This window comes from Acartia tonsa, chromosome 12 (assembly GCF_053477335.1).
Source record: "Acartia tonsa isolate MP-2025a chromosome 12, ASM5347733v1, whole genome shotgun sequence".
Taxonomy (NCBI): domain Eukaryota; kingdom Metazoa; phylum Arthropoda; class Copepoda; order Calanoida; family Acartiidae; genus Acartia; species Acartia tonsa.
The window spans coordinates 1,435,762-1,462,200 of NC_137271.1; the positions used below are offsets into that span (position 1 = coordinate 1,435,762).

General features: G+C 31.3%; 1 protein-coding gene across 1 annotated transcript in view; it reads left to right on the forward strand.

The window, feature by feature from the left end:
- Positions 1 to 26,439, forward strand: part of LOC145334425 (uncharacterized) — a 165,005-nt gene that overhangs the window by 114,499 nt on the left and 24,067 nt on the right. The window contains exons 10-14 of the mRNA XM_080179879.1: positions 2,666 to 2,728; positions 4,066 to 4,117; positions 5,790 to 5,841; positions 24,626 to 24,707; positions 25,820 to 25,898. Of these exons, the coding sequence (XP_080036005.1) occupies positions 2,666 to 2,728; positions 4,066 to 4,117; positions 5,790 to 5,841; positions 24,626 to 24,707; positions 25,820 to 25,898 (328 nt within the window). The remainder of the gene's footprint in view (positions 1 to 2,665; positions 2,729 to 4,065; positions 4,118 to 5,789; positions 5,842 to 24,625; positions 24,708 to 25,819; positions 25,899 to 26,439) is intronic.

A 26,439-nucleotide genomic window follows, 5' to 3' on the forward strand; every position in this document is an offset into this window, starting at 1 on the left:
GTTTTTATAACTTTAATAATTCTATAATATAAAGTAACAGGATGTCTATCTGTCTGTCTTTATAGATTTTATTATGAGTAAATAAGAAATTAATGGTATTATTTTTAACATGGCAATGTTAAGTATGTTTCAATTAACACTCAATTCTTAATATTTTTATAACTCTAATAATTCTATACTATAAAGTAATATAATGTCTATCTATCTGTCTTTATAGATTGTATTATGATTTAATAAGAAATCATTGGTATTATTTTTAACTTGGCAATGATAAGTATGTCTCAATTAACATTAAATTAATAATGTTTTTATAAATTTGATGATTCTATACTATAAAGTAATATGATGTCTATCTGTCTGTCTTTATAGATTGTATTATGAGTAAATAAGAAATTATTGGCATGATTGAAATTGGCAATGATAGGTATGTCTCAATTAACACTTAGAACTTTGCTATTTATATAGATATATATCTTAGAGTTATACTAAAGTAACAAGATGTATCTTTTCAGAATTTTATTTTTTCCAAACATATTTACCTAAATCTTAACCCTTAGATGAAAAAAAAATCAACATTTTTAATACTTTTTATATGTTTTATAGTTAATACTTAACCTTATAATTTTGCCATTTTTAAGGGGGGGGGGGGGGGGGAGGTTAGATATACCACACTTTTCTGGGATCTTGCTGCGTCAAGTATCAACTGTTGGGAATATCAAAGGATGACTCCATGCAAAATTTGAGCCGGATCCGGCCAAAACCGGCCGTGAATTTTATAAAAAACCGGTTTTTTCCGGTTTTTAGGGGGTATCTGTAAATCGATTCAGCTGGAGCAAAACCGGTTGGAGGTACAAAAAATTTTACTTCACATGAAATTTAGCCAATGCAATTGCCTACAAAAATGTACTTCATCATCAACTTGATTGGACAACTCTTTCCCCTCCTAAATGTCCATTAAAACCTCGGAAACGGCAAAAATCGCCAAAAATCACGCCTTTGGCGGCGAATAACGGCTAAACGGTCAGTCAAAGGCGAATGAAACATAAATAAAAAAATGTCCGCCTCAAAAAGTTGTTCAATATCAAAGAGATGCTTGAAGTCTCTAAAACGATTCCTTCCCCTCCTTTAAGGGGAAAAACTGAAAAAACGTCATTTTCAAAAGTATGCCCACTTCGTGGGTGTGGGGGGCACTGAACCCGTCACCCCTGGGTCACCAAATATAAAGGCTAGGCGGCTCACATTGCTGAATTTTCACCAAGTGAAAGTCTTGTGTCATTATCTCTTATGAGAAAAAAGTTATTAATGAATTAAAATTTCAAATTGTGATTTTTTGATGGATTTCTTTGATGAAATGACAGGCCGGTCAATTTTTAGGCCATTTTTTGCGGTTTTGGGGCCGTCACGCCCAAACGGTTTGAGATAATCTCACGGGACCTTTTGCACAACCTAAGTCTGGTTATTTGTGAGGTCTAGGAAAAAAAATCAGACTTACGCAAAAGATTATAATTATAATCTTTACACAGAAAAATGGCACGAGGTGAGGGTTTGAGGGGGCAAAATGAGCCGACCAGCGATTTTTGACGGCGCGCAGCGACGTCGTGCTTCATCCAATCCGGGATTTTTTTTTCTTAGACCTCACAAATAACCAGACTTAGGTCGGGCAAAAGGTCCCGTGAGATTATCTCAAACCGTTTGGGCGTGACGGCCCCAAAACCGCAAAAAATGGCCTAAAAATTGACCGGCCTGTCATTTCATCAAAGAAATCCATCAAAAAATCACAATTTGAAATTTTAATTCATTAATAACTTTTTTCTCATAAGAGATAATGACACAAGACTTTCACTTGGTGAAAATTCAGCAATGTGAGCCGCCTAACCTTTATATTTGGTGACCCAGGGGTGACGGGTTCAGTGCCCCCCACACCCACGAAGTGGGCATACTTTTGAAAATGACGTTTTTTCAATTTTTCCCCTTAAAGGAGGGGAAGGAGTCGTTTTAGAGACTTCAAGCATCTCTTTGATATTGAACAACTTTTTGAGGCGGACATTTTTTTATTTATGTTTCATTCGCCTCCGACTGACCGTTTAGCCGTTATTCGCCGCCGAAGGCGTGATTTTTGGCGATTTTTGCCATTTCCGAGGTTTTAATGGACATTTAGGAGGGGAAAGAGTTGTCCAATCAAGTTGATGATGAAGTACATTTTTGTAGGCAATTGCATTGGCTAAATTTCATGTGAAGTAAAATTTTTTGTACCTCCAACCGGTTTTGCTCCAGCTGAATCGATTTACTGATACCCCCTAAAAACCGGAAAAAAACGGTTTTTTATAAAATTCACGGCCGGTTTTGGCCGGATCCGGCTCAAATTTTGCATGGAGTCATCCTTTGATATTCCCAACAGTTGATACTTGACGCAGCAAGATCCCAGAAAAGTGTGGTATATCTAGGGGAGGTGAGTAACCAAAGTTTAATTATTATGTTTTCTTTCAATAACTAGCAGTGTCTAAACATGTTCAATAATTTTATATAAATAAGGATTAATTGTGTTTATATGTACATCAATTCATTGTCTTATCCCGTAAGATCAATGATTTTTAAATGAAAATAGTAAAAATTGCACATGATTCAGATTTTAAAACTTTACTGCAATAACTTTTTTTATGTTTAGGTCTATTTCTATGGACAGAAGAAAGGGGCGAAGCAAGACTCCAAATATCTCAGCTTCTGTCAGGTATATAACATTGGGAACCAGTGTAAATTACAGCCTAATGTCCCCTCCCTCACTGCTATTTCATTTTAAATGACCTATATGAAGATAAGTGTATATATATTGCACCTATATAATGATCTTGTTAAGCTTCTAATAAAGCTTTTATTTTGTATATAACTTTGAGTACCAGTGTTATTTACAGCCCTATGTCCCCTCCCTCCTTGCTTTTTTTATTTATATGACCTATATGAAGATAATTGTATATATTGCACCTTTAATGATCTTTTTAAGCTTCTAATGATGCCTTTATTTTGTATATAACTTTGGGTACCAGTGTAATTTAAAGCCCAATGTCCCCTCCCTCCCAGCTATTTTATTTTATATGACCTATATGAAGATAAGTGTATATATTGCACCTCTATAATGATCTTTTTAAGCTTCTATTGATGCCTTTATCAACATAAGATGGTTATAAAACATTGGGTACTAGTGTAAATTACATCCCAATGTCCCCTCCCTTCTTCTGCTATTTTCTATATGACCTATATGAAGATATAAGTGTATATATATATTGCACCCATAATGATCTTTTTAAGCTTCTAATTATGCCTTTATTTTGGTATAAAACTTTGGGTACTAGTGTAAATTACATCCCAATGTCCCCTCCCACCCAGCTATTTTATTTTATATGACCTATATGAAGTGTGTATATATATTGCACCTATAATGATCTTTTTAAGCTTCTAATGATGCCTTTATCAACATAAGATAAAAACATAATAGTTTTTTTAAAACAGAAAGTTTTTAAAACAGCAAAAAAATATCATATAACAAAGCCCATAAATGATATTTAAAAAAAAAATTTATAATGGCACTCAATTTATTAATGTCCTATTTGAAACTTTGCATGGTGATTTCTGTGACAGTTAGGTACTATTAAGAAAGCGTAGCAACTCTATAATTGTTACCAGAATGTCCATACATCCTTTTAAAAGATGCTGATTCTTATGATATAATTATCTTATTCTTACCTCTAATTTTAGAGCTTTACTTTTATGGATGTTGTCATCCTTGTTATTAGACATTTTAAAATAATTTGAATGAAAACAAAAATGTTTTATCAGCCTGGGAATCTCCCTTTCCCCTTTACTCCGAAATTATGATATTTCCTAAGTCAGATTAAATTGACTTTTTTGTTAAAACAGCTATAAAGTTATAGGTATAGTATTCTTATATACAGTATATACTATATAATAAAAAACATTGATATAGCTAGTGTTAATATCTTTTAGGGGTTGATTTATATCTATGTATCTATCTATTTATCGATTTATATAACTATCTATCTATCTATGTAGGTCCCCATCAAGCCACGGAGGTGGAGGCGAAATAGATTTAAATGATCCAGAGGTAAAAATATTTCATCTTTCTGTCTATCTATCTATCTATATAACTATCTATTCTGTCATCTATCTATCCATCTTTCTGTCTGCCTATCTTCCTATCATTGAGTCCTTCTATCTTTATATTTATCGACACTTGTTTTTTATCATTTTTTTTTGACTACCCATTTATAACTTGCTATTTATCATTCTATCTATCCATCCATTCTTCTGTATTTCTATCTATTAACCCTTATGTTTGTTTATATATCCATCTTTTAGTATATTTATCAAATGTCCAACCTTCGGTCAATCAATGTCTACATTAAATTGTGTTTCTATCTATTATTCAGTCTATTTATATATCTATCTATCCATTAATCCTTTTGCCTATCTATTTCTGTCAATCTATCTATCCATCCATCTGACATTTTTTCTATCTAACTTTATGTCTATCCATCTATATGTCTATCTATCTAACTATTCATCACTCTGGCAATCTATCTATACATCTTTCTGTCTATCTATATATTTATCCTTCAGAATCAGTATATATATCTATCCATCCGTATGACTATCTATCTATCCTTCTGTCTCTCCAGCCTAATATAATTATATATTCTTCGCTTATCCAACTTATGGTCTGTGATTTGAAAATTCACATGAAAAAAAAGTGCAAAAATTCTGCGAAAAATTGGCAATTTTCATCAATCTTAAAATGGACCTCAAACATAAAATTGTATGCTTTTATTTCTGGTTATGTTAGATAATAAATGTATCAGTATAAATATTAATATATAATCCAGACAACTGCCTTCCCCAAGTGGCGAGACCCATTTCGTCTGCTAGCAAATCATTTTCGGTTCTTTTGAAGGGACTCAACTGTGTTTATATTTCGGACACTATTATCGGATTTCAAAGACCCAATACTAAATCGAGATAGGGTCTCCACCATGTGGAAAGAGTTACATTTAGCTCATGCCCCCTCAATTCTTTTTCATTTATGGTTTAGGAGCACTTTTTACCAATTGAATATTGTAAAGTGGGGTTTTATTAAAGTTCACTTATAGAATATAGGAATCAAACCAAAAAGATTTTAAGCTATATGGCTAATCCTTATAATTATCTTGTATTTGTACTCTAGTCTTTTCAAGGAAGGTAGGAGACAATGAGCTGTTTATCATACTAGTCCCCAAAGTTTTATAATAATATTTTCTTATTCGTTGGCTTATCAACTTTAGGAAATTTAATTGGTTGGTTAATTAAGTACCAATTGTAATCTACAGAAAAGGGGTAATTTTGTGTATTATCATTTCGGATCACATCAATTTATCGACAATTGTCCCTGATTTGTTTTGTAATGTAGTTTGTTTAGTAGTTTAGCTACTCTATAAGTTGTCTTGACGACTTTCTTTTGCTTTAAAATCATTTAATATATTTTATATATATAAAGTTTTGACTTTACTAGTTTTGAATCAACTAATCAAAATTTAATAAAACTACCTAACATTCATGAGCTAACTATTAAAAGGATATTTAAAAACTTTGGTTACTAAGGTAATTTACAGTCCAATTTGCCCTCAATCCATAATTTTTACTATATTACAAATTACCAACCTTAAATCTAAAAATTACTTCTTTGAATTGCTATGCTACTTTTTATTTCCATTAATTCAAAATGAATATTTGTTTTATTTAAGGTCCAGGCCAAGATTGGTAACAGAGCAGTCAAAACTGTCAACAAACCTTCAAGTAAGTCAGAATTAAGCTTCTGTTCTATCTATTTTTTTATTTTAGGAGAATAAGACAAACTTTTTTTCTATATTTGTTGCGTGTCTTTCCATTCGAACAACAGAGCTATAGTATATATTTATGTATTTACAGAATTACAGACAGCTACCTCCCTTCCTTTTTCAATGACCTTTTCCGTCTGCTTCTAAATTATCTTCCGCTACTTGGCTGTGTTAACATAAGCGACACCATTGGTTGATTTTCAATGACCAAATAGAAAGGTTGCACAAGGTGATTGCGATGTGGAGATACAGTTAATTAACTCTTTCTCCCTCTAGTGTTTTTTTCTAATATCCGAACGTCCATTTCAATATATTGTGTCATTGATTTTAAACTTTTTAAACTACAAAATTTATGTGATCTAATAATTCGATTGATCTAAATTTTGGAGTACTGATTGCTATTACAACAAGGTACAATAATACAAGCGAAGCATCTCTATAATCAAGTCCTTAAAATGTAAGTATGTCCTTAAACAGTTTTCTATATTTGAGAAGTTTTGCAAAAAATATACGTATAATTTTGTCAAAATACTATAGTGATAAGTTAATAATTGCTGTTCAACTTATAAAACAAGTGTTTATACATATCGTTTTAATTGGATAATAAAAGAAAATACAGTATTTATCATTGGCTTCTAAGAGACAACTAATTGCCTTTTTTGCCAATTGTTTCTATAGAAGCGAAGCTACTCTATTAATAGAAAAGTCCGTACGTGGAAAAGGTTTTATATCTAATCTATATCATATTTATTGTATACTAAAAGAAAATACAGTTTTGATCAATGGCCTTTTTGCCGATTGTTTCTATAAAGGCGAAGCTACTCGATCTTTAATTAGAAATGTCCGTCCGTCCCTTTGCCTTTTTTTAAGAAACATAATGGAAAACACATGAATTTCTTAGCTCTTATTAAGATAGACAGCTGATATATTTGTGAAAACGAAGATTCATAGATTAAATCTTAAATACATTGGAAAACCTAAATTTCTAAATTAAACTACAAACCAGAAGGTAGGGAGGGGACATTGAATTGTAAATTATACTGTTACCCAAACACATTATCTCATTTGAAGGCTTAAAAACTCTTGGGATTTTTTTTATAAATCTTGTGTAAAACCTTTTCAATTAGTAAGTAAATCTATAAAAGGGATAATTTTGTTCATTATAATTAGTTATGTACATTCATTTATCATTTAATGTCTTAACCCTTAAGATCTCAAAATTTCTGTTGCTTATTTTAGTACTCAAAATCGATCTACTGCAGTTCACGGTAAAATATTTCTGATAACGAATATTGCCAAATATCTATGAATTTTAAAGGCTGCTAGCTGCCAAACGGCTGAACGTACAGATCATACCCGCACACCATTTTAAGCGGTATAAGAAGGCCTACAAATAATCTGGAATAGCCCAAGATCCAATGATGCACAGGGAAAGCTTCACGGAAGAAAAAACGCGCATTTCTCTGCACTGCGAGATAATTATGCAATATTGATTTATGGCTATTCCAGATTATTTGTTGGCCTTCTTATGCCGCTTAAAACAGTGTGCGGGCATGATCTGTACATTCAGCCGTTTGGCAGCTAGCAGTCTTTAAAATTCATAGATTTTTGGCAATATTCGTTACCAGCAATATTCTACCGTGAACTGCAGTAGATCCCTCAAAATTCTATGATAACGTTTTCTGATTCGTGGACTTAACAACCTTGGGGACTTTTATTGACTTTTGATTGGTTGGATTTTTAAGTTAAGTGTCCAAACGATTCAACTACTAATTGTAATTTACTGAAGGGGTAATTTTGTGTATCATGATTGGGGATGTACCCATTGTCTTATCCCTTCAGATCCCTGCTATAGTATATAGTGTTATTGGTAATTTTATTTGGACATAATTACTTAAATATAAAAGTCATGATGATTAAGTTACAATAACAACAAAAAAAGAATCATTCTCCCAAAAAAGTAAAAAAAAATCAACTGTTTCAGCTAAAATAATATTCTTTTAAAATCTCAAAGGAAAAGTCAATGGATGATAATTTAATATACATACACATTGATGATAAATGAAATTACCCCCACTGTATATAAACTAAATTGTTAAAAACTTGAACCAACCAATCAACAGTTGAGTACCCATAGTTTTTTAAAACCGACAAATAAAAACTTTGGGTACCAGTTTCCTTTTACAGTTTAATATTGTCTCCAAGCTTCACAAAAATAGCTTAAACCTGTCCAAGATCTATTACAAAATAATGTATAACCGTTTTAAGGTCCTAAACTCAAACTAATCTAACATTTACTTAACCTAGCCTAACGTTTACATGAAAAAAAAAAAATTTCTTCAAAAATTAGTTTTTAGTCTAGAAGTGATGTTTGGGAAATCACCACAAAAATTGTGATTATTGTAAGAACACTAAAAAAATGTGTTCGCTCTGTAAACAAACAATAAGTTGGGGCTTAGGATAGCAAAATAAATCTTGATGAGGATGTAACAGTAAAAAATGTCCCGACTTCTCCACCAATAGAACTGTCTATTGAAGGAACACTAAACAAATGTGTTCGCTCTGTAAACAAACAATAAGTTGGGGTTTAGGACAGCAATATAAATGAGTAAGGGGGGGGGGGGATATTTGGCTCTAAATTATATTATAGTTACAAGTTCAGGAGACAATAAATAATCTTGGTTATAGTAGGTATAAAAGTAACAAGTCCAAACTTTAAAACAATTAAACTAATCTACTTGTGGAGTAATATTGTTTATCATAATTGAAGGTCAAAATTGAAACATAAAACCTAAATTGAAAAAAAAAACAATAATGTAAATAGTAATATTTCTATTGCTCAATCTAAAAATATCCTTTGTTTCCATAATAATTACAATCTACATTATGGGCAATTTTTAAGGTTTACTATTCTATCATCCTTGTCCCATCATATAATATTCTAGCTTTTTTTTGTAAAAATTGTTGCTTTGTAAATTTAGAGGATTAACCCCACACCTTTTGTATCGACATGTGGTCAATCTTTTGGGTGAATAGCGGGTCTTATACCAACAATGGATATATTATTACTTGGATGTGGCACCAGATTTTCATGTATTCCCATAAAGTGATACACGCATCAGGCTAAAATTCCCCCCTTACCCCATTCTATCCCCTCCTATTTGATGAACAAACTGGCCAATAGATAAGGTCCATATTATCAACCTGTTAATACATCCATGTGTTTTATATCCATTAATCCTAACTTATTTTTGTAATAAAGTGCAGCTACTATTTAATATAGTGTTCCATAATTCCAGGGATTTTAAGAGATAAGACAATGGCCGATAAATTGATGTACGTCCCCAATGATGATAAATAATATTTCCCCCTTCTGTAAATTCAATTAATTGGTAGAATATTATGAACATTGCTAATTTTTACCAACTAATAACGATTATATAAAAGTAACCAATGTTTTTAAGCCAACCCATAAAAAAGCATGTATATAAAACTTTGGGTACTAGTAAAATTTACAGACAAATGTCCCCTCCCTTCCTGCACATATATCCCTAAATTTACATTTATTGTAACATAAATTCTGGAAAAAATGCCCACAGCAATTTTTTGATTTGGTGTTGAATTTTTTAAAATCAGATAAACGTGATTTTGTACATCAAAATTAAACTTCTATTAAAAATATAAAAGTATTTTAATAATTAGGTCTGTCTGTGTGTGCTGAGAGATTTCGCTAACCCCTGAACTGATATGGTTCTTCTGTACAATACAGATTTCCATAGTTTAGTTATGATACAGTTATGACCTGAGATCCACCTCAGATCTCAAACACCTAACCATACGGTCTACTAGAGGGTGCAACTAAGTTAAAAAGAAGCATTTGAAAAAAAAGGTTTTGCACTAAGGTTTGTACTAAGACAATTTTTAGTACATTTACAACGTCTGTAAAAAAAAAACAGGGATCTTAAGGGATAAGACAATGGATGATAGATTATTATACATCCCCAATAATGATAAACAAAACTACTATGTAAATTAAAATTGTTAGTTGAAAACTTCTGAGGCTTGTAATAATTCAATCAAAAGTAACTAAAGTTTATAAGCCAACAAATGATAAAACTTTGGGTACCAGCTAAAAACACAGTCCAATATCCACTTCCTTCCTGTGGAAAGTACCCCAATTTTGTTACTTTAAGATGGCCGTAAAAAAATATTATTATCCAAAATTAGGGGTTTCCCAAATTTTACACTTTAAAGGTCGTTTTTATTATGGTGTACATAACAAATAATATGTTGAAATCAGGGCTCGGCAGCTGCGTGTAAGCCTCGAACCTAGCAAAAGTGTCTGACTCTGATTATAACGTAAAAAAAATATCCAATGAGAGGCCACTATAAATTTTGCTATTGGTCATATACAGTGTATACTGGCCTCTCATTGGCTAATTTTTTTTATGTCATATTCAGAGCCAGACAATTTTACTAGGTTCGCAAGCCTTAGGGAAATTAACCTTTTACACTTTTAAAAAATAAGCTGAAAATCTATACCTAGCCCAAATATGACAATTCTTCTTTTCAAAACAAATTCTATGCATCCAATAATTAATTTAACATTTCAACTAATAATTGTAACCTACAAAAGGGGTAATATTGTTTATAATCATCATTGATGTATTATATCAACTTATAGTCTATTGTCTTATCTCTTAAGATCCCTGAAGGGCCCATCAGACGCTTGGGACATAATTTTTCAGACTTAAAGCCATTTGTATTCAAGCACTAGCCATACAAAATGTTGCCATAGGTATATATTAGCCAAGGATCTGAAGGGATAAGACAATGGCCGATAAATTTATGTATATTTTCAAAATTGCCCTTTATGTAGATTGCAAGTAGTGGTTAAAACGTTTTGACACACAATCAAATGAACCAACAAACTAATATCAGACAGCGAATAAGCAAACGTTATTATAAAACTTTGGGGACTAGGTAAAAACAGCGCATTGTCCCCTCTCTCTCTCTCTGCACATATTAGCAAAGTAAAATAAATAATCTTATACATAATCATGTCTTTGGTAGCTTTGGTATTCAAGCACTAGCCATACAAAATGTTACTATAAGCATATATTATACAGGGATAAGACAATGGCCGTTAAATTTATGTACATTCCCAAAATTACCCTTTCTATAGATTGAAATTAGTGGTTTAAAATTTGGACACTCAATTAAACTAACCAACCAATCAAAATTTAAAAGTCCCCAACGAATAAGCAAACATTATTATAAGATTTTGGACTAGTGTAAAAACAGCCCAATATCCCCTCCCTCCCTGGCATTTATTTATATATGTAACTAACGGCTACGCCCCTAGAGGCCTCTAGTGGCACTTTAAATGTTTGTTTTGTTGCCTTCAAGACTTTACGATACCTCGCTATGTTACGTCGAAGTCTCTTGCGTAAAAAACAAAACTGATTTTTCTGTGATTTCTCTTGGAAGGGTGGTGGTACCCTGACCTAAAATAGTTATAAACCTTCCCGGAACATTTGAGAAGCTACCCTGTTAAGGAGAGCCCGATCGGTTCAGCGGTTATCGAGATCCTTTGGTACACACAGACAAACTGACAGAAAGACAAACAGTCATCCTCTTACTTTATATACTTGGATTATATTAAATTCACAGTTACAAAAAAATATTCTATTTTGTCATTTTAAATGACGTTTAAACTCAATCAAAAAGTAAATAAAGTAAAAAATGATTTTTAAATTATGAGTTAACAAAATCATAATAAAAAGTCATGGTTCAGAAATATAAAAGTATTTATATCGAGGTAAAATGGTTTTAGGGAATTAAATCTTTGAAAAAAAATACATACTTTAAAAGAAACTAGCGGTTACGCCTCTAGATGCCTCTAGTGGCAATTGACGGGGGGAGGAACCTGACCCACTCCATTTAAAATTTTAGTTTTCAAAGGTAACATTTTTGGGGGGGTCCAGTTTTTTTTCTTGTGGCTATTTTTATTGGAAAGGTGGTTAAACCCTCCTCTAAAATAGTTATAAACCTTCCTAGGACCTATGAGAAGGCGCACTGTACAGGATAATCATATCGGTTCAGCGGTTAGCGAGATCCTTAAGCTACAGACAAAATAAACCTTACTACTTTATGTAATAGGATTTCTCTTCTATGAAGCAATTTGAAGGATTGTTGTTTGTTTGAAATAAAAGATCTCAAAAATAGCATGTCTGTAAAAAAATACTTCATTATTTTTGTTAACGGCCAAGAAAAGAGTCTACTTACCTATGTCAATTAAAAACTTCTTAGAAATCTTAATGGTTAATCATACATACAGACAGACATACAAATACTTTTTGTAAACCATTTTATTTTTAAAAAATGATACATACATATATACATTTCTTTAGTTTATTTCATTAAATTATATATGAATTGGCTGTTCAAAATAACTAAACTATATAGTAGCTACGTTGTTAAAAAATCTTGTAAAAATTAAATTACATTTCTACCCACAAAAAATCTATATATTATTACTTGGATGTTGCATCACATTTTTATGTACTATAAAAAAGTGATGCTCGCAGCTGGCATACATAACGATATCCCACATCCACACTCAATCTCCCATCTCTTTCCCTCCTACTGGATGAACAAACTGACTGATAATTAACTAATAATTGACGAAAATTTATCCTCGTCATAATATCCACTTATATACTACATCCATTGGCTGTGTATGACTCAGCAAAGCAAAGAGACTGTGTATACACAAAAACAAATTCAACATTCGACATATTATTACTTGGATGTTACACCAGATTTTTATGTACTCTGATAAATTAATAGTCACGGCTGGCTAAAATAACGATACATCCCATTAGGATCCTACTGAATTAATGAACTAATCAATGAATGGTGTCCATATTAGCAACCTAAACCTACGATTTCCCCCTGTCAATATATCCACGTATTTTATATCCAATACAAAAACAAATTCAACTAGAATTGTAAAAAGAGTAGTGGGTTTGAGTTATGTTTATTAAAAACTGTAGGACTTTGGGCTGTTTATTACACTAGTCCCCAAAGTTTTCGGATAACGTTTTCTTAATAGTTGGCTTAAGAACAATATTGGGAACTTTTGATTAGTTGATTCATTAAGTAGAGTGTCCAAACGTTTTAACCATTAATTGTAATCCACAGAAAGGATAATTGTGTGTATCATCATTGGGGATGTATATAAATTCATTGGCCATTGTCTTATGCCTTTAGATTCCATTCTAAAAACAACTTATGTGTTTTATCAAGGAATCTGAAAGGATAAGACAATGACTGATAAATTGATGTACATCCCCAATGATGATATACATGATTTCTCCAAATTTGTTTTGTATAAAACTTTGGACACTGCTAATTTATTCCAAGTAATCAAGATTTAATTAAAGTACCCAAAGTAGTTAAGCTAAAAAATATTTTCTCTCAAACGTCCTTCCCTCCATTTTAAATAAGGTTTTGGCTATTTCCTTTCTTTTACTGTTTTTAAAGCAGGCTTTAAGTATTAAATGCTCGCGGCATACAATAATAAAAACTTTATATATTCGTCAAAATTCATGAGTAACTAACGACAAAAACCCAAAATTGCAAAGGTCATGTTAATATTAGATTATATAGTAAAATCACAGGGGGGGGGGGGGAGGGGAGATTGGCATTCAAATTAAACTGGTACCCAAAGTTTTATACCCAAGTGTTCTTTTTCCCTGGCTAAAAACTTTGTTTACTTTTATTGAATTTGATTGGTTGGTTCCAAACAAACTTTTTACTACAGAATGAGTAATTTTGTTTATCATCATAGAGAATATATGTACATCAATTTATCGTCGATTGTCATATGACATATCCCTTTAAAAATAATAGAATCCCATAGAGTAAATTCGACTAAATTACATAGGTACCCAAAGTTTTATGATTATTTTTGTTGGCTCAAAACTGGTTATCCAAAAATATTAACCTACAGAAGGAGAATATTTAGTTTTCATCGTTGGGAATCTATTAATTTATTGTCCATTGTCTTATACCGTATGATTCCCTAGAACTCTACGTCCTTATTTCAGGAAGTAAGGGACAGTTTGCTGTTTATTACACAAGTCCCAATAGTTATTTCTCGCATCGTATTATAAACGGCTTTCCGCGGATATAGAATGTACAATTATAAGATTAAAACTAGTTTTTTTAGCCCCGTGGTGCCCAAGGCACCGGCTAAAAAAAACTAGTTTTAATCTTATGATTGTACATTTCTATATTCGTAGAAAACTGGATATAATACGATGCTAGACATAGTTTTTTCGTATTCATGAGAACCGGTTCCTATCCACCGGATTCAAATGAATACGAGAAAGTTTTTTATACGATTTCTTTTTTGTTGGCTTTACTCCTCAACTTGGGACTTTAATTGGATTTTAATTGGTTGGCTCATTAAGTTCATTATCTAAACGTTTCAACAACTAATTGTAATCTACAGAAGGGCTAATTTTGTATATCATCATTGGAGATACACATCAATTTATCGGCCATTATCTTATCCCTTTAGATACCTGTCCTTATATGCAGTGTACAGTAAGTTGCAGGGATCTCGAGGGATAAGACAATGAACAATAAATTGATATATGTACATCCCTATTAATGATAAACAAAATTACTCCTCCTGTCTTCTGTAGATTACAATTACTGGAACCAACAAATCACAATTCAATAAAAGTACCCAAAACTTTGGGTACCAGTGTAATTTACAGTCCAATGTCCCCTCCCTCCTCCCGGAGTATATGTAGTGATAGCCAAAATTAAAACATAAAATATAGTTTCTGTTCATTCAGCTCAATCGATATATTATTACTTGGATGTTGCACCAGATTTTCATATACTCTAATAAAGTGATTCTCGCAGATGAACACAGTAATAGTGTCTGACTGATTATGAAGTAACAAAAAAAATTAGCCAATGAGAGGCCGTTATTGACCAATGGTAAAATTTATAGTGGCCTCTCATTGGCTAATTTTTTTTGTTACGTCATAATCAGTCAGACACTATTACTGTGTTCCTCGCAGATTGCTAAAATTATGATACCCCCATCGACCTCACTTTACCACATCACCTGCCCTCCTACTGGATGAACGAACTGTGGTCAGCTATATTGACGGCAAATTTTCCGGCCCTGTCAATATATCCATGTATATCCTATATCCATTGTTTTAGTTCATTTAGCTCTAACAAGCCTTTACATTTCAATTGGGGTTTATTCAAACCAGCAAAAATTTTGGGGTTGTTTGGCCTAAATACTTTGGGTACTTTAACAAACCCTAATTATAAATCTAAAGCTTCAATGTCCAAACTTTACACCTAATATTTTTTATCTGCAAAAGGGGTGGTTTTGTTTAACTTCATTATATGTAGTGTTTAAGTAGAAGGGTGTTTGTATGTCTGTCTATATCAATTTTGACAGTTTCTTTCGATTAACAAAATACATAAAGAGGTAATTTCTAGAGAGAGAGAGTGGACAATAAACTGTTTATTACACTAGTCCACAAAGTTTTATAATAACGTTTTCTTATTCGTTCGCTTAACACCTTTTGTGACTTTAGATAATTTTGATTGGTTGGCTCATTAAGTTGAGTGTTCAAACGTTTCAACCCCTAATTTTTATCTACAGAAGAAGTAATTTTGTATATAATCAATAGGTATTAACATCATTTTTTCTACCATATTGTTTTTAAATATTTTTATCTCTTTTGTAAAAACACTTTTTTCTCCATCAATGGCCTATTAATCATTCGATTTTTATTTCAATTTATTAATACATCTGTTAAGAGTTATTTATTCAATGGAAAAGGTCAAAACATAAAATAAAAAATACACGTTTATTATGGACAGGTTTCCGCGGATATTGAAAAAAAAATTATAAGATTAAAACCAGATTGGGTTTTGATTTTTTTGATTTTTTCGTAGAAAATTGTCTGTAATACTATCATATACATGATTTTTCAGTATGGTTATACTGGTTCCAATTAGACTAAAATTAAAGGTTAAAAAAAATGAAAATTGATAGTGTAGAACTAATTAATAAAAATTAAATAAAAGTCCCCAAAGTTGTTTAGCTAACGAATAAAAAACGTGGTTAAAAACTTTGGGTACCAGGTAATTTACAGTTCAATGTTCCAGGTATCTAAAGGGATAAGACAATAGCCGATAAATGGATGAAGATCTCCGATGATAATGCACAAAAATTGAGTAAATTAGTGGCTGAAACTTAATGAACCAACAAATTATAATTTAATAAAAGTCCCCAAAGTTGTTAGCCAACAAATAAAAAAACTTGATTAAAAAACATTGGGCACCATATATAGGAAGCAAATTAATAAACCAATTCTTGTTTAAATGAATAGTCATTACCTACCTTATCCTTAAATCTTTATTCATAGGACAAGGATGACAACATCCATAACAGCATTGCTCAACAAATCACAAAAAAACGTTATCAATTGCAATTTAAATCTCAGGTAGGGGGCATTGGGCTGTTTATTACACTAGTCACCAAAGTTATAATAACTTTTTCTTTTTCGTTGACTCAACAACTTTGGAGACTTTTATTGATTTTTTAATTTTGGTTAAAAAAATTGAGAGTCTAAATGTTTCAACCAATAATTGTAATCTACAGATCAGGTTATTTTATGTATCATAATTGGGGAATTTGTCTTATCCCTTTAGATCCCTGATAAATTTAACAAAAATCCAAACCAAAATAGCTGAAGATCATTTTAAGCATGATTGTAGACTATAGAGCCTACAAAATTATTTGATATCTTCCTGGGAATCATCATTTTGAAAAATCAGATCTGATAGTTGTTATAGAGTTTGTAAATTGTACCTAACTGTTACAGAAATCATTAGACAAAGATTAAAACCAGAAGCAGCTTATAGTGCATATAAAAGAAATAACGTCAAACTATACAAATGGCCAATGATAGGCACAGTATTCATTTTAATTGACCAATAGTAGGCCAGTATGACATCATTGCTTAAACTAAATCGATAGGAGAACATAACATATCTAATCAACGTTATAAAAACTTACGGACGTATAGACCCTTAAAATAGAATAGCTTCGCTGTTATTAAAAGATTTGAATACGGTTGTTTTTTAATGAGTGTGTGGGCGTTTTAGCAACTTAAATTAGGTATATAATTAGCAGGCAGCACCATACAGGGTTCTGAAGGGATAAGACAATGGCCGATAAATTGATTTACATCCCCAATGATTACAAAATTACCCCTTCTTTAAAATTCAGTTCGTGTTTGAAACGTTTGGACACTTAGATTAACGAACCAACCAATTAAAAGTCATTAAAAGTTGTTAAGCTAAAGAATCGCATGTCATATATAAATGTATAAGTCTCTAGAGATGCTGTATAGAGATACTTGTAAGATTGTACCTAAACGCTATGGGAATCTCCTTACACGGTTTAAAATTGAAAATAGTGCGGACGGACGGAAGGACGGATACAACTAAGAAAAGAAATCTTCGTTTTCTAAAAACTGAAAAATCTCTAAAAATAAATTGACAGTTTATTCCAAGAAAGAAATTGATTCAAAAAAATAACGAAACCTATACGTGGTTTCTAGCTGTCGTAGGGGAGCAACATTTAATAATAACCTCTCCATTTGCCCCCTCAAATATTATTTAAGATTTATTTCGCTTGTTTGCTATACCTTACTACTAAAAATAAATCAGTAAATTCTGTGTATTACTATAACATAAACTAGCGGCTTCGCCCCTAGCCTCTAGGGGCTTTGCCACAAGAGATGACAACAACAAAAAATTCAAAAAAAAAATAAGAAGAATTAAAGAAATCTTCTACAAAAGAAATTTTCTACAAAAGAAATCTTCTACAAAAGAATTCTTCTTCAAAAGAATATTTCTACAAAAGAATTCTTCACCAAAAAAAAAAAAAAAAAAAAAAAAAAAAAAAAAAAAATGGGGGGGATTTTTTTGTTTTTGGGGGGGTTGGGGGTGTCCCACCCCCCAAGAAAATAGCTTAAAACCACCGCAGGACCAATAGGTATATACCCTGAAGAGTAGAATCCATTCGGTTCAGTGGTTACCGAGATCTTAAGCTTCAGACGGACAGACGGACAGACGGACAGACAGACGGACAGACATCGTTCTACTTTGTATTATAGATAATAAACTGTTAGAAATATGAGGTCAAGTCACCTAAAAAGGTAAAATTACTAACTAGCAAAAGAATTATTTTAATAAGTTTGGGGTTAATTGAAAAAGATTATAATAATGCTCAAATTAGTTAATAATAGTCTTAAGATTATTTCCAAAATGGCTTCGAAACCGATTGATATCCGCTGGATTAGAACAGATTTTTATTTATAGCATCGTATTACAGACTTTTTTCCACGAATATTAAAATAAATATCATAATTTAATCTTTGAATTTTTCAATCCCTAGGGGCCGACAGCGGTTCTAAATCCTCGGATACTGATTGGTTTCGAAAACATACTGTAATTATTATTTATCGCACCGTATTCTAAGCAGCTTTCCGCAGATATTAAAATGAAAAATATTTAGATTAATAAATTTTTATTGAATATGTGAAAACATTGTGAAATATCCCGAAAACTATCTATAATACGATGAGATGCATGATTTTTCAGTATGTCTGGAAAATTGAAAGAAAAATGCAATTTTACAAAAGTTTTTTACGATCAAACGTAAATATGAATATATTGACAAACAAACATGTTGAATTATAGAGTAGCTTCGCTATTTCAAACTTATTTATGCAGGGAGGCAGGGAACATTAGTCTGTAAACTATTCTGGTACCCAAAGTTTTTTTTTACCTTTAAAAATATGGGAACTTTTTATAAATCTTCATTTGGTTGCATAAAAGAGTAGTATTTACCCAAATAATTTTATCTATTTATTTATCTATTTATTATGTTGATCATTTTAGAAGGTGTACATCAATGTATATCCCATAGTCTTATCCCTTAAGATTCCTGATATTTTTGGACAAACACACATATACATATGTTTGTATATAGAAGTAATGGATATAGTATAAATGGATATATTGACAGAGGAAAATTTGTCGTCAATTTAGGCTGCTAACATGAACCTCATTTATTGGTCAGTAGGAGGGGGAGAGGATGGGGTAAAAGGGAGTATATTGGGGGGTAACGTAATCTTAGCCAGCTGTGAGTATTACTTTCTTTAGAGTATCATAAAATCTGGTGCAACATCCAAGTAATATTATATCAATTATAAGAGTATAATTGGGTAATTTATCATATGAACCTTTGATTATGTAGTAGGCCTAGTGAGGGAGGGGACATTGGACTGTAAATTATACTGGTACCCAAAGTTTTTTACCCACATCTTATTCTTTAGCCCAAAAACTTTTGTAGGGACGATAAATTGATATCAATCCCAAATGATGATTAACTTTACTACCTCTCTGTGGACTTAATTATTGGTTGGAAGATTAGACATTAATACTTTGGAACCAACCAATCAAAATCCAATAAAAATACACAAAGTATTTGGCTAACAAATAAGATAACATGGTTATAAATTTTTGGGTACTAGTGTAATTTACAGTCTAATGTCCCCTCCCTTCCTGGTTAAGAAGAATATGTGTGTGTGTGTATGTGTGTGTGTATTTGTGTGTGTGTATGTGTGTGTGTCTGTGTGTGTGTGTATGTGTATATGTGTGTGTGTGTATGTGTCTGTATGTGTGTGTGTGTGTGTGTGTGTGTGTATGTGTGTGTGTATTTGTGTGTGTGTATGTGTGTGTGTGTGTGTATGTGTATATGTGTGTGTATGTGTGTGTGTGTGTATGTGTCTGTATGTGTGTGTGTGTGTGTGTGTGTGTATGTGTGTGGGTTCTAAAAAATGAACAACATTTTCTTATCTACCCTTTGGGCGTTTAGATATTTTCATGGGCGTTAGGTTAGGTTTATATTTTAAAATGAATGTTAAGATCTCAAAATTTACTGTTTCAATAGGTCTACAATATCAAAAAAAAACTTTTGTTTGGTTATGGGTCAGTTATAGCATGGGTCTAAAGGGATAAGACAATGGCCGATAAATTGATGTAAATCAACAATGATGATAAAGAAAATTACCCCGTTAGTAGATTGAAATTAGTGGCTGAAACGTTTGAACACTCAAGTTAAATAACCAACCTAATAAAAGTCCTCAAAGTTGTTAAGCCAACTAATAAGAAAACGGTATTATAAAACTCTGGGGACTAGTGTAATAAACAGCCCAATCACTGTGTTCCAGAAATTCCGAAAAATGACAAAAAATCATAGAGAGTGTATAAGTAAAAATATTGATGAAATTTTCTTTAAATAGCAATTAGTATACATATATAATCTTTTAAAAAATGGTGAAAAATACTTATAATAGGGGTTTTACACAAGGGGCGTCAACGGGGGGTGTAATGATAGTCTAATAAGCACATTTCAGAAGCTGTAACTTCCTTTGTTTTTGAGCTACATTGACGGGAATTATATCAAAAGATATTGTACAACCCAAATAAAAATGTTTGTTAACCCTTAATAGTCTGGGGGGAGGGTGCTCCCCCCTTGGGTTGCCACCCCTTCTGGTATTTTCTGTCTTATTTTCTGTGTGTGAAAGATAGAGAGCTATAACTGAGTGACTTGTTTTAAATGGGTATGACACATAACTGAAAGTTGAATATCTCTATCCTGGCGGGCACAGGATGCCAGGATACCTTGCATATTATACAGGTAAAGAACAAAAATATTTTTTATGATTTAAACTTAGCATTTCATCTTACCAAAATACTAAAATATCCTATATTACTACATCCGAATATGAAAAATAGGTGTATAGGTATTTAAGCAAGGAGGGAGGGATCAATAAGCTGTTTATAATACTAGTCCACAAAGTTTTATAATAGTGTTTTCTTATTTGTAGGCACAACAACTTTTTGGACTTTTATTGAATCTGATTGGTTGGTTTATTAGTTGAGTGTCCAAACATTTCAACAACTAAATGTAATTTATAGAATACACAATGGGCAATTTTGTGTATTAGCATTGGGGATGTACATTAATTTATCTGCCATTGTCGTATCCCTTTAGATCATAGATATGTAATACTTTAATTTTTATTTTCATTTTATCTTAAAGGAAACATTTTCTATCTTATTCAACATAAATTCTACTCTTCTTTGTTAATAAGTATGAAAGAACCTTTTGTGAAAGGTTGCTCAATAAAAGGGTAAAGGGAGTAGATAATGTTAAACATATAAAATCAGAATATTTTTTGTTGATCAAGGAAAACACATATAAAATTTTAGACTTCTAGCTTTAATGGGATCTAAGATTGATATAAATCGAGCAACCCCCCCGGCCCCCCCCCCCCCAATAAGAGGTATGATAGTTCAAATAAGAGCTAAGACAATAGTAGATAATCTTTTATTTTTAAACTTTTCTTTACTTTAAGTTTAATTGAATATGTGTTTTAAATAATAAGAAAAATATATTACTTTTATGTCTTGAAAAATTGTTATTTTTTAGGTCGACCCTAGTTACTTAAGAGCTTAAAAAAACAAACTTCGCATGATTTCGGGAGATTAGGCTAAGGTTCTATGATATTATACATAGTTCTAATTTACTCATACGAGAGAATTTTATTGCCATCCTTTGCCATTTTTAGTTCTGGACCCAAACGTAAAATTTTCATTTTAAGAAAATTGTTTATCTTACAAGAAACGGGTATTTCTAGAAAAGTACCTACAACTGCAACAAAAAATGGAGATATGACTTCTTTTAAAGGCTAAACATTTAAAGCATTGCATATCGAATCCAAAAATGTATAATACTTAACAACAGCTTTAAAAATAAACCGTCCACACGGATTTGAAATGTAGTTTAGTTGACCGAAAAAAACAGTTGTCTACTATGATGAAAAGGAACTTAATTTGAAACCTCTGGTATAATTACACATACAATTCTTATTTTTCATAGTAAAGAGTTAATTCTAAACAATTGTTTAAAAGTGTATTATCCAAAATGTAAAAATCGATTTTTTGTCACTGTCAGGAACATAGTGCCAATGTCCCCTATCTTTCTGGGTTTTAGGCTATTTTGACTATTCCAGTATCGCTTAACAATATTGAATAATAAAATAATATTTTCTCAAAATCAAATTTTTTTTTAAATGGTTCAATAGGAGGTTTTTTTAGACCCTGGATCGGTTTTAGGCTATTTTAACTATTCCAGTATCGCTTAACAATATTGAATAATAAAATAATATTTTCTCAAAATCAAATTTTTTTTTAAATGGTTCAATAGGAGGTTTTTTTAGACCCTGGATCGGTTTTAGGCTATTTTAACTATTCCCGTATCGCTGACTAATAACGTGTAGGATGATATAAAACATTGCTAAGTCTTTAATTCTGTATATTAAGTGGGGTTTATATCAGGAAGAGAGGGGACATTGGGCTGTTTATTAGACTAGTCCCCAAAGTTTTATAATAACGTTTTCTTATTCGTTGGCTTAACAATGTTGGGAATTCTTATTGAATTTGGATTGATCGGTTCATTAAGTTCAGTAATCTAGAGTTTTAATCACTATTTGTAATCTTCATATGGGGTGATTTTGTGTATCTTCATTATTGGGAATGTATATAAATTTATAGGCCATTGTCTTATCCCTTTAGATCCCTGTGTGTTTATAAATTTTACAGATGAGTAGCTTGAGTACATATGTTTATGTAATCAGGGATCTTAAGGGATAAGACAATGGATGATAAATTGAAGTTCACACACCCAATGATGATAACCAAAATTACTCCTTCTATGTAGATTATCTATTTTTAATCAAACAATTAAGTTTTAATAAGGGTAAGTAGGTCCCCACTTGAATAGGTTTAACCTCTATGGGTTTTTATCCCAGCGGGGCTTTTTAAAACCATAGATGACATAACCTAAAATAGTTATTTTTCGCATTATAGTATAGACAGTTTTTTTGCGGTTAATAAAATGAAAAAATATAAGCTAACAAAACTGGTAATAATTTTATGATTTTTATTTTAATATTCGTGGAAATTGTCAGTAATAAGATGCTACACATGATTTTTAGTATGGCTGAGAAACGGTTCGTATCCAGCGGATATTATTCGGTTTCGAAGTCATACTAGAACTAAAAGTTAAATAGTAAAAGGAATGTTAGATATTTATCTATTAATTATAGATTTACAAATTAATGTTCTGCTACTCTGCCACTCTACAGGAGTTACTGTTCGTTTTTCCTTCCTTCTGATTTTATGGATGTTGTCATCCTTGTTTCTTTAGTATTACTATCGTAGTTTAAACCTTTAATTTAAGGATAAAATTGTTATTGTTGCTCTACTTATGGGCATATTACTGTCCTTGCTGTTTAGAAATGGATATAGAATAAGTGGATTAATTGACTGAGGGAAAGTTTTTAAAAAAGGTTGCTCATTTATTGGTTAGATCGTTCATCTTGTACGAAGGGAGGGGAGAAGGTAAATTCTGTGGATGGGGCATATCGTTTTTTCTGCCAGCTGTGAGTATAAATTTATTGGAGAACATGAAAATCTAGTGCAACCTCCAAGTAATAATATATCCATTTGTTTAGAACATTTGTCTTTGTATATATCAGAGAGGAAGGGGACAATGGTATATACAAATAGTATTGTCATCAAAGTCCAAACTTTTCTGCCAATAATTTGAATTACAAACAGAGCAATTTCAAAGACAATGGATGTAAATATTTATCTCAATGATGATAAACAAAATGATGAAACTAGTGAAGTTTATTGGTTTAAAAGTTTAGACACCAACAGTTTGGAACCATCCAATCAAAATTCAAAGTTTTTGAGTCATCGAATATTAAACTTTTGGTATCGCTTTAATACACAGTTGAATGTCCCCTTCATAATCCATTGTCTTATCCCTTAAGATCCCTAGTAGGTAGATATTAATTATAGACAAGCAATAATAAATCATTTTATGTATTTGTTTTAGTAACATCCAATAATAGGGACTATCAGGGATCTAAAGGGATAAGACAATGGTCGATAAATTGATGTACATCCCCAATTATAACATTCAATAACATCCCTTCTGTAGATTGAAATTAGTGATTGAAGCGTAAGAACACTCAACTTATTGAATTACCCAAAGATGTAAATCCAAATAATAAGAAAACTTTATTATGCAGCTTTAAGGACCAGTGCAGTGTAATAAACAGCCCATTGTCCACTCTCTTTATAGAAAATATTGAAAAAGAGGATGACAACATCTATGAAAGCGAAGCTATGAAACGGTAGAGCAAACGAACATTAACACTTGAAGAGTGTCAAAACTAATTAAGCAGAAAAATTATTTATAAGTATAAAAAAATCATATACAAACTTGTTACAAAATTGTATGAATTCAGGATACTGTTTAAGGACATAGTTCTATTATTAGAACTTGTTTAGTTATTAAACCTTGTGGTCCTAAGAATCATTGTTCCAAAAATCATATTAATAGGATAATTATGTATGTCAAAAAAATTAAATCACCATGTTTTAAATGAAAGTAAGGACTTTCTGATAACAATTATAGAGTTGCTACGATTTCTAAATTGTACCTACCTGTTACAGGAATCATCATTACTTTATCTATTTAGGAAACTGTGATGGATGTAATAAGGTTCTAACAGAGGATGGATGCACAGCTCTGGGGAAAGTTTTCCATAAAGATTGTTTCAAGTAAGTCCATCTGTCTATCCGTCTGTCTATCTATATGTATGTCTAGTCTATCTGTCCATCTATTAAAAGAGGATGCATGTACAGCTCTGGGAAAAGTTTTCCATAAAGATTGTTTCAAGTAAGACCATCTGTTTATCCATATGTCTATCTATCTTTCTATCTATCTATCCATCTATCTATCTATCTATCTATCTATTTATCTATCTATTAATATATCTATCTATCTATCTATCTATCTATCTATCTATCTATCTATCTATCTATCTATCTATCTATCTATCTATCTATCTATCTATCTATCTATCTATCTATCTATCTACCTATCTATCTATCTATCTATCTTTCTATCTATCTATCTATCTATCTATCTATCTATCTATCTATCTATCTATCTATCTATCTATCTATCTATCTATCTATCTATCTATCTATCTATCTATCTATCTATCTATCTATCTATCTATCTATCTATCTATCTATCTATCTATCTATCTATATATCTATATATCTATCTATCTATCTATCTATCTATCTATCTATCTATCTATCTATCTATCTATCTATCTATCTATCTATCTATCTATCTATCTATCTATCTATCTATCTATCTATCTATCTATCTATCTATCTATCTATCTATCTATCTATCTATCTATCTATCTATCTATCTATCTATCTATCTATCTATCTATCTATCTATCTATCTATCTATCTATCTATCTATCTATCTATCTATCTATCTATCTATCTATCTATCTATCTATCTATCTATCTATCTATCTATCTATCTATCTATCTATCTATCTATCTATCTATCTATCTATCTATCTATCTATCTATCTATCTATCTATCTATCTATCTATCTATCTATCTATCTATCTATCTATCTATCTATCTATCTATCTATTTATCTAACTATCTATCTATCTATCTATATATCTATCTATCTATCTATATATCTATCTATCTATCTATATATCTATCTATCTATCTATCTATCTATCTATCTATCTATCTATCTATCTATCTATCTATCTATCTATCTATCTATCTATCTATATATCTATCTATCTATCTATCTATCTATCTATCTATATATCTATCTATCTAGATGTCACTCCTGCCACAAGAAGCTGGATGGAAAGTTCTTTACCAAGGATGACAACCCCTTCTGTAGAAAATGTCACACAGTAAGTTACTTTTTTTGGCTCCATTGTCTTATCCCTGAATTTATAAATTTAAAGGGGTATAATTCAGGGATCTAAAGAGATATGACAATGACCGATAAATTGATGAATATCCCTACTGATCATACACAAATTTACACCTTATGTAGATTACAATTAGTGGTTGAAATGCTAGGACTCTCAACTTAATGAAACACTCAATCAAAATTCAATAAAAGTCCCCAAAACGTTATTAGAAAACTTTGGGGACAAATATTGATGGAAAAAATAATAGGTTTCTGATAGACAGACATTCTGACAAATTTAGTTATAGAATATATTTGCTTTGCTTTAATTTTTGTGCTTAAACTAGTAATCAATATCAATTGAAAATTAAAATATATACTGTAATTCTGATTGTAAGTTGTGGAGCGTAATCAAATTATAGAAAAGCTTACCTTTATATTCAAACAATACTATGGTTGATATAAGAAGCTGAAATACTAATTAGAATTTCAGCAATAAATAATAAGCGTGAATAAGAAATAAATGTGGCTCTTTCAAC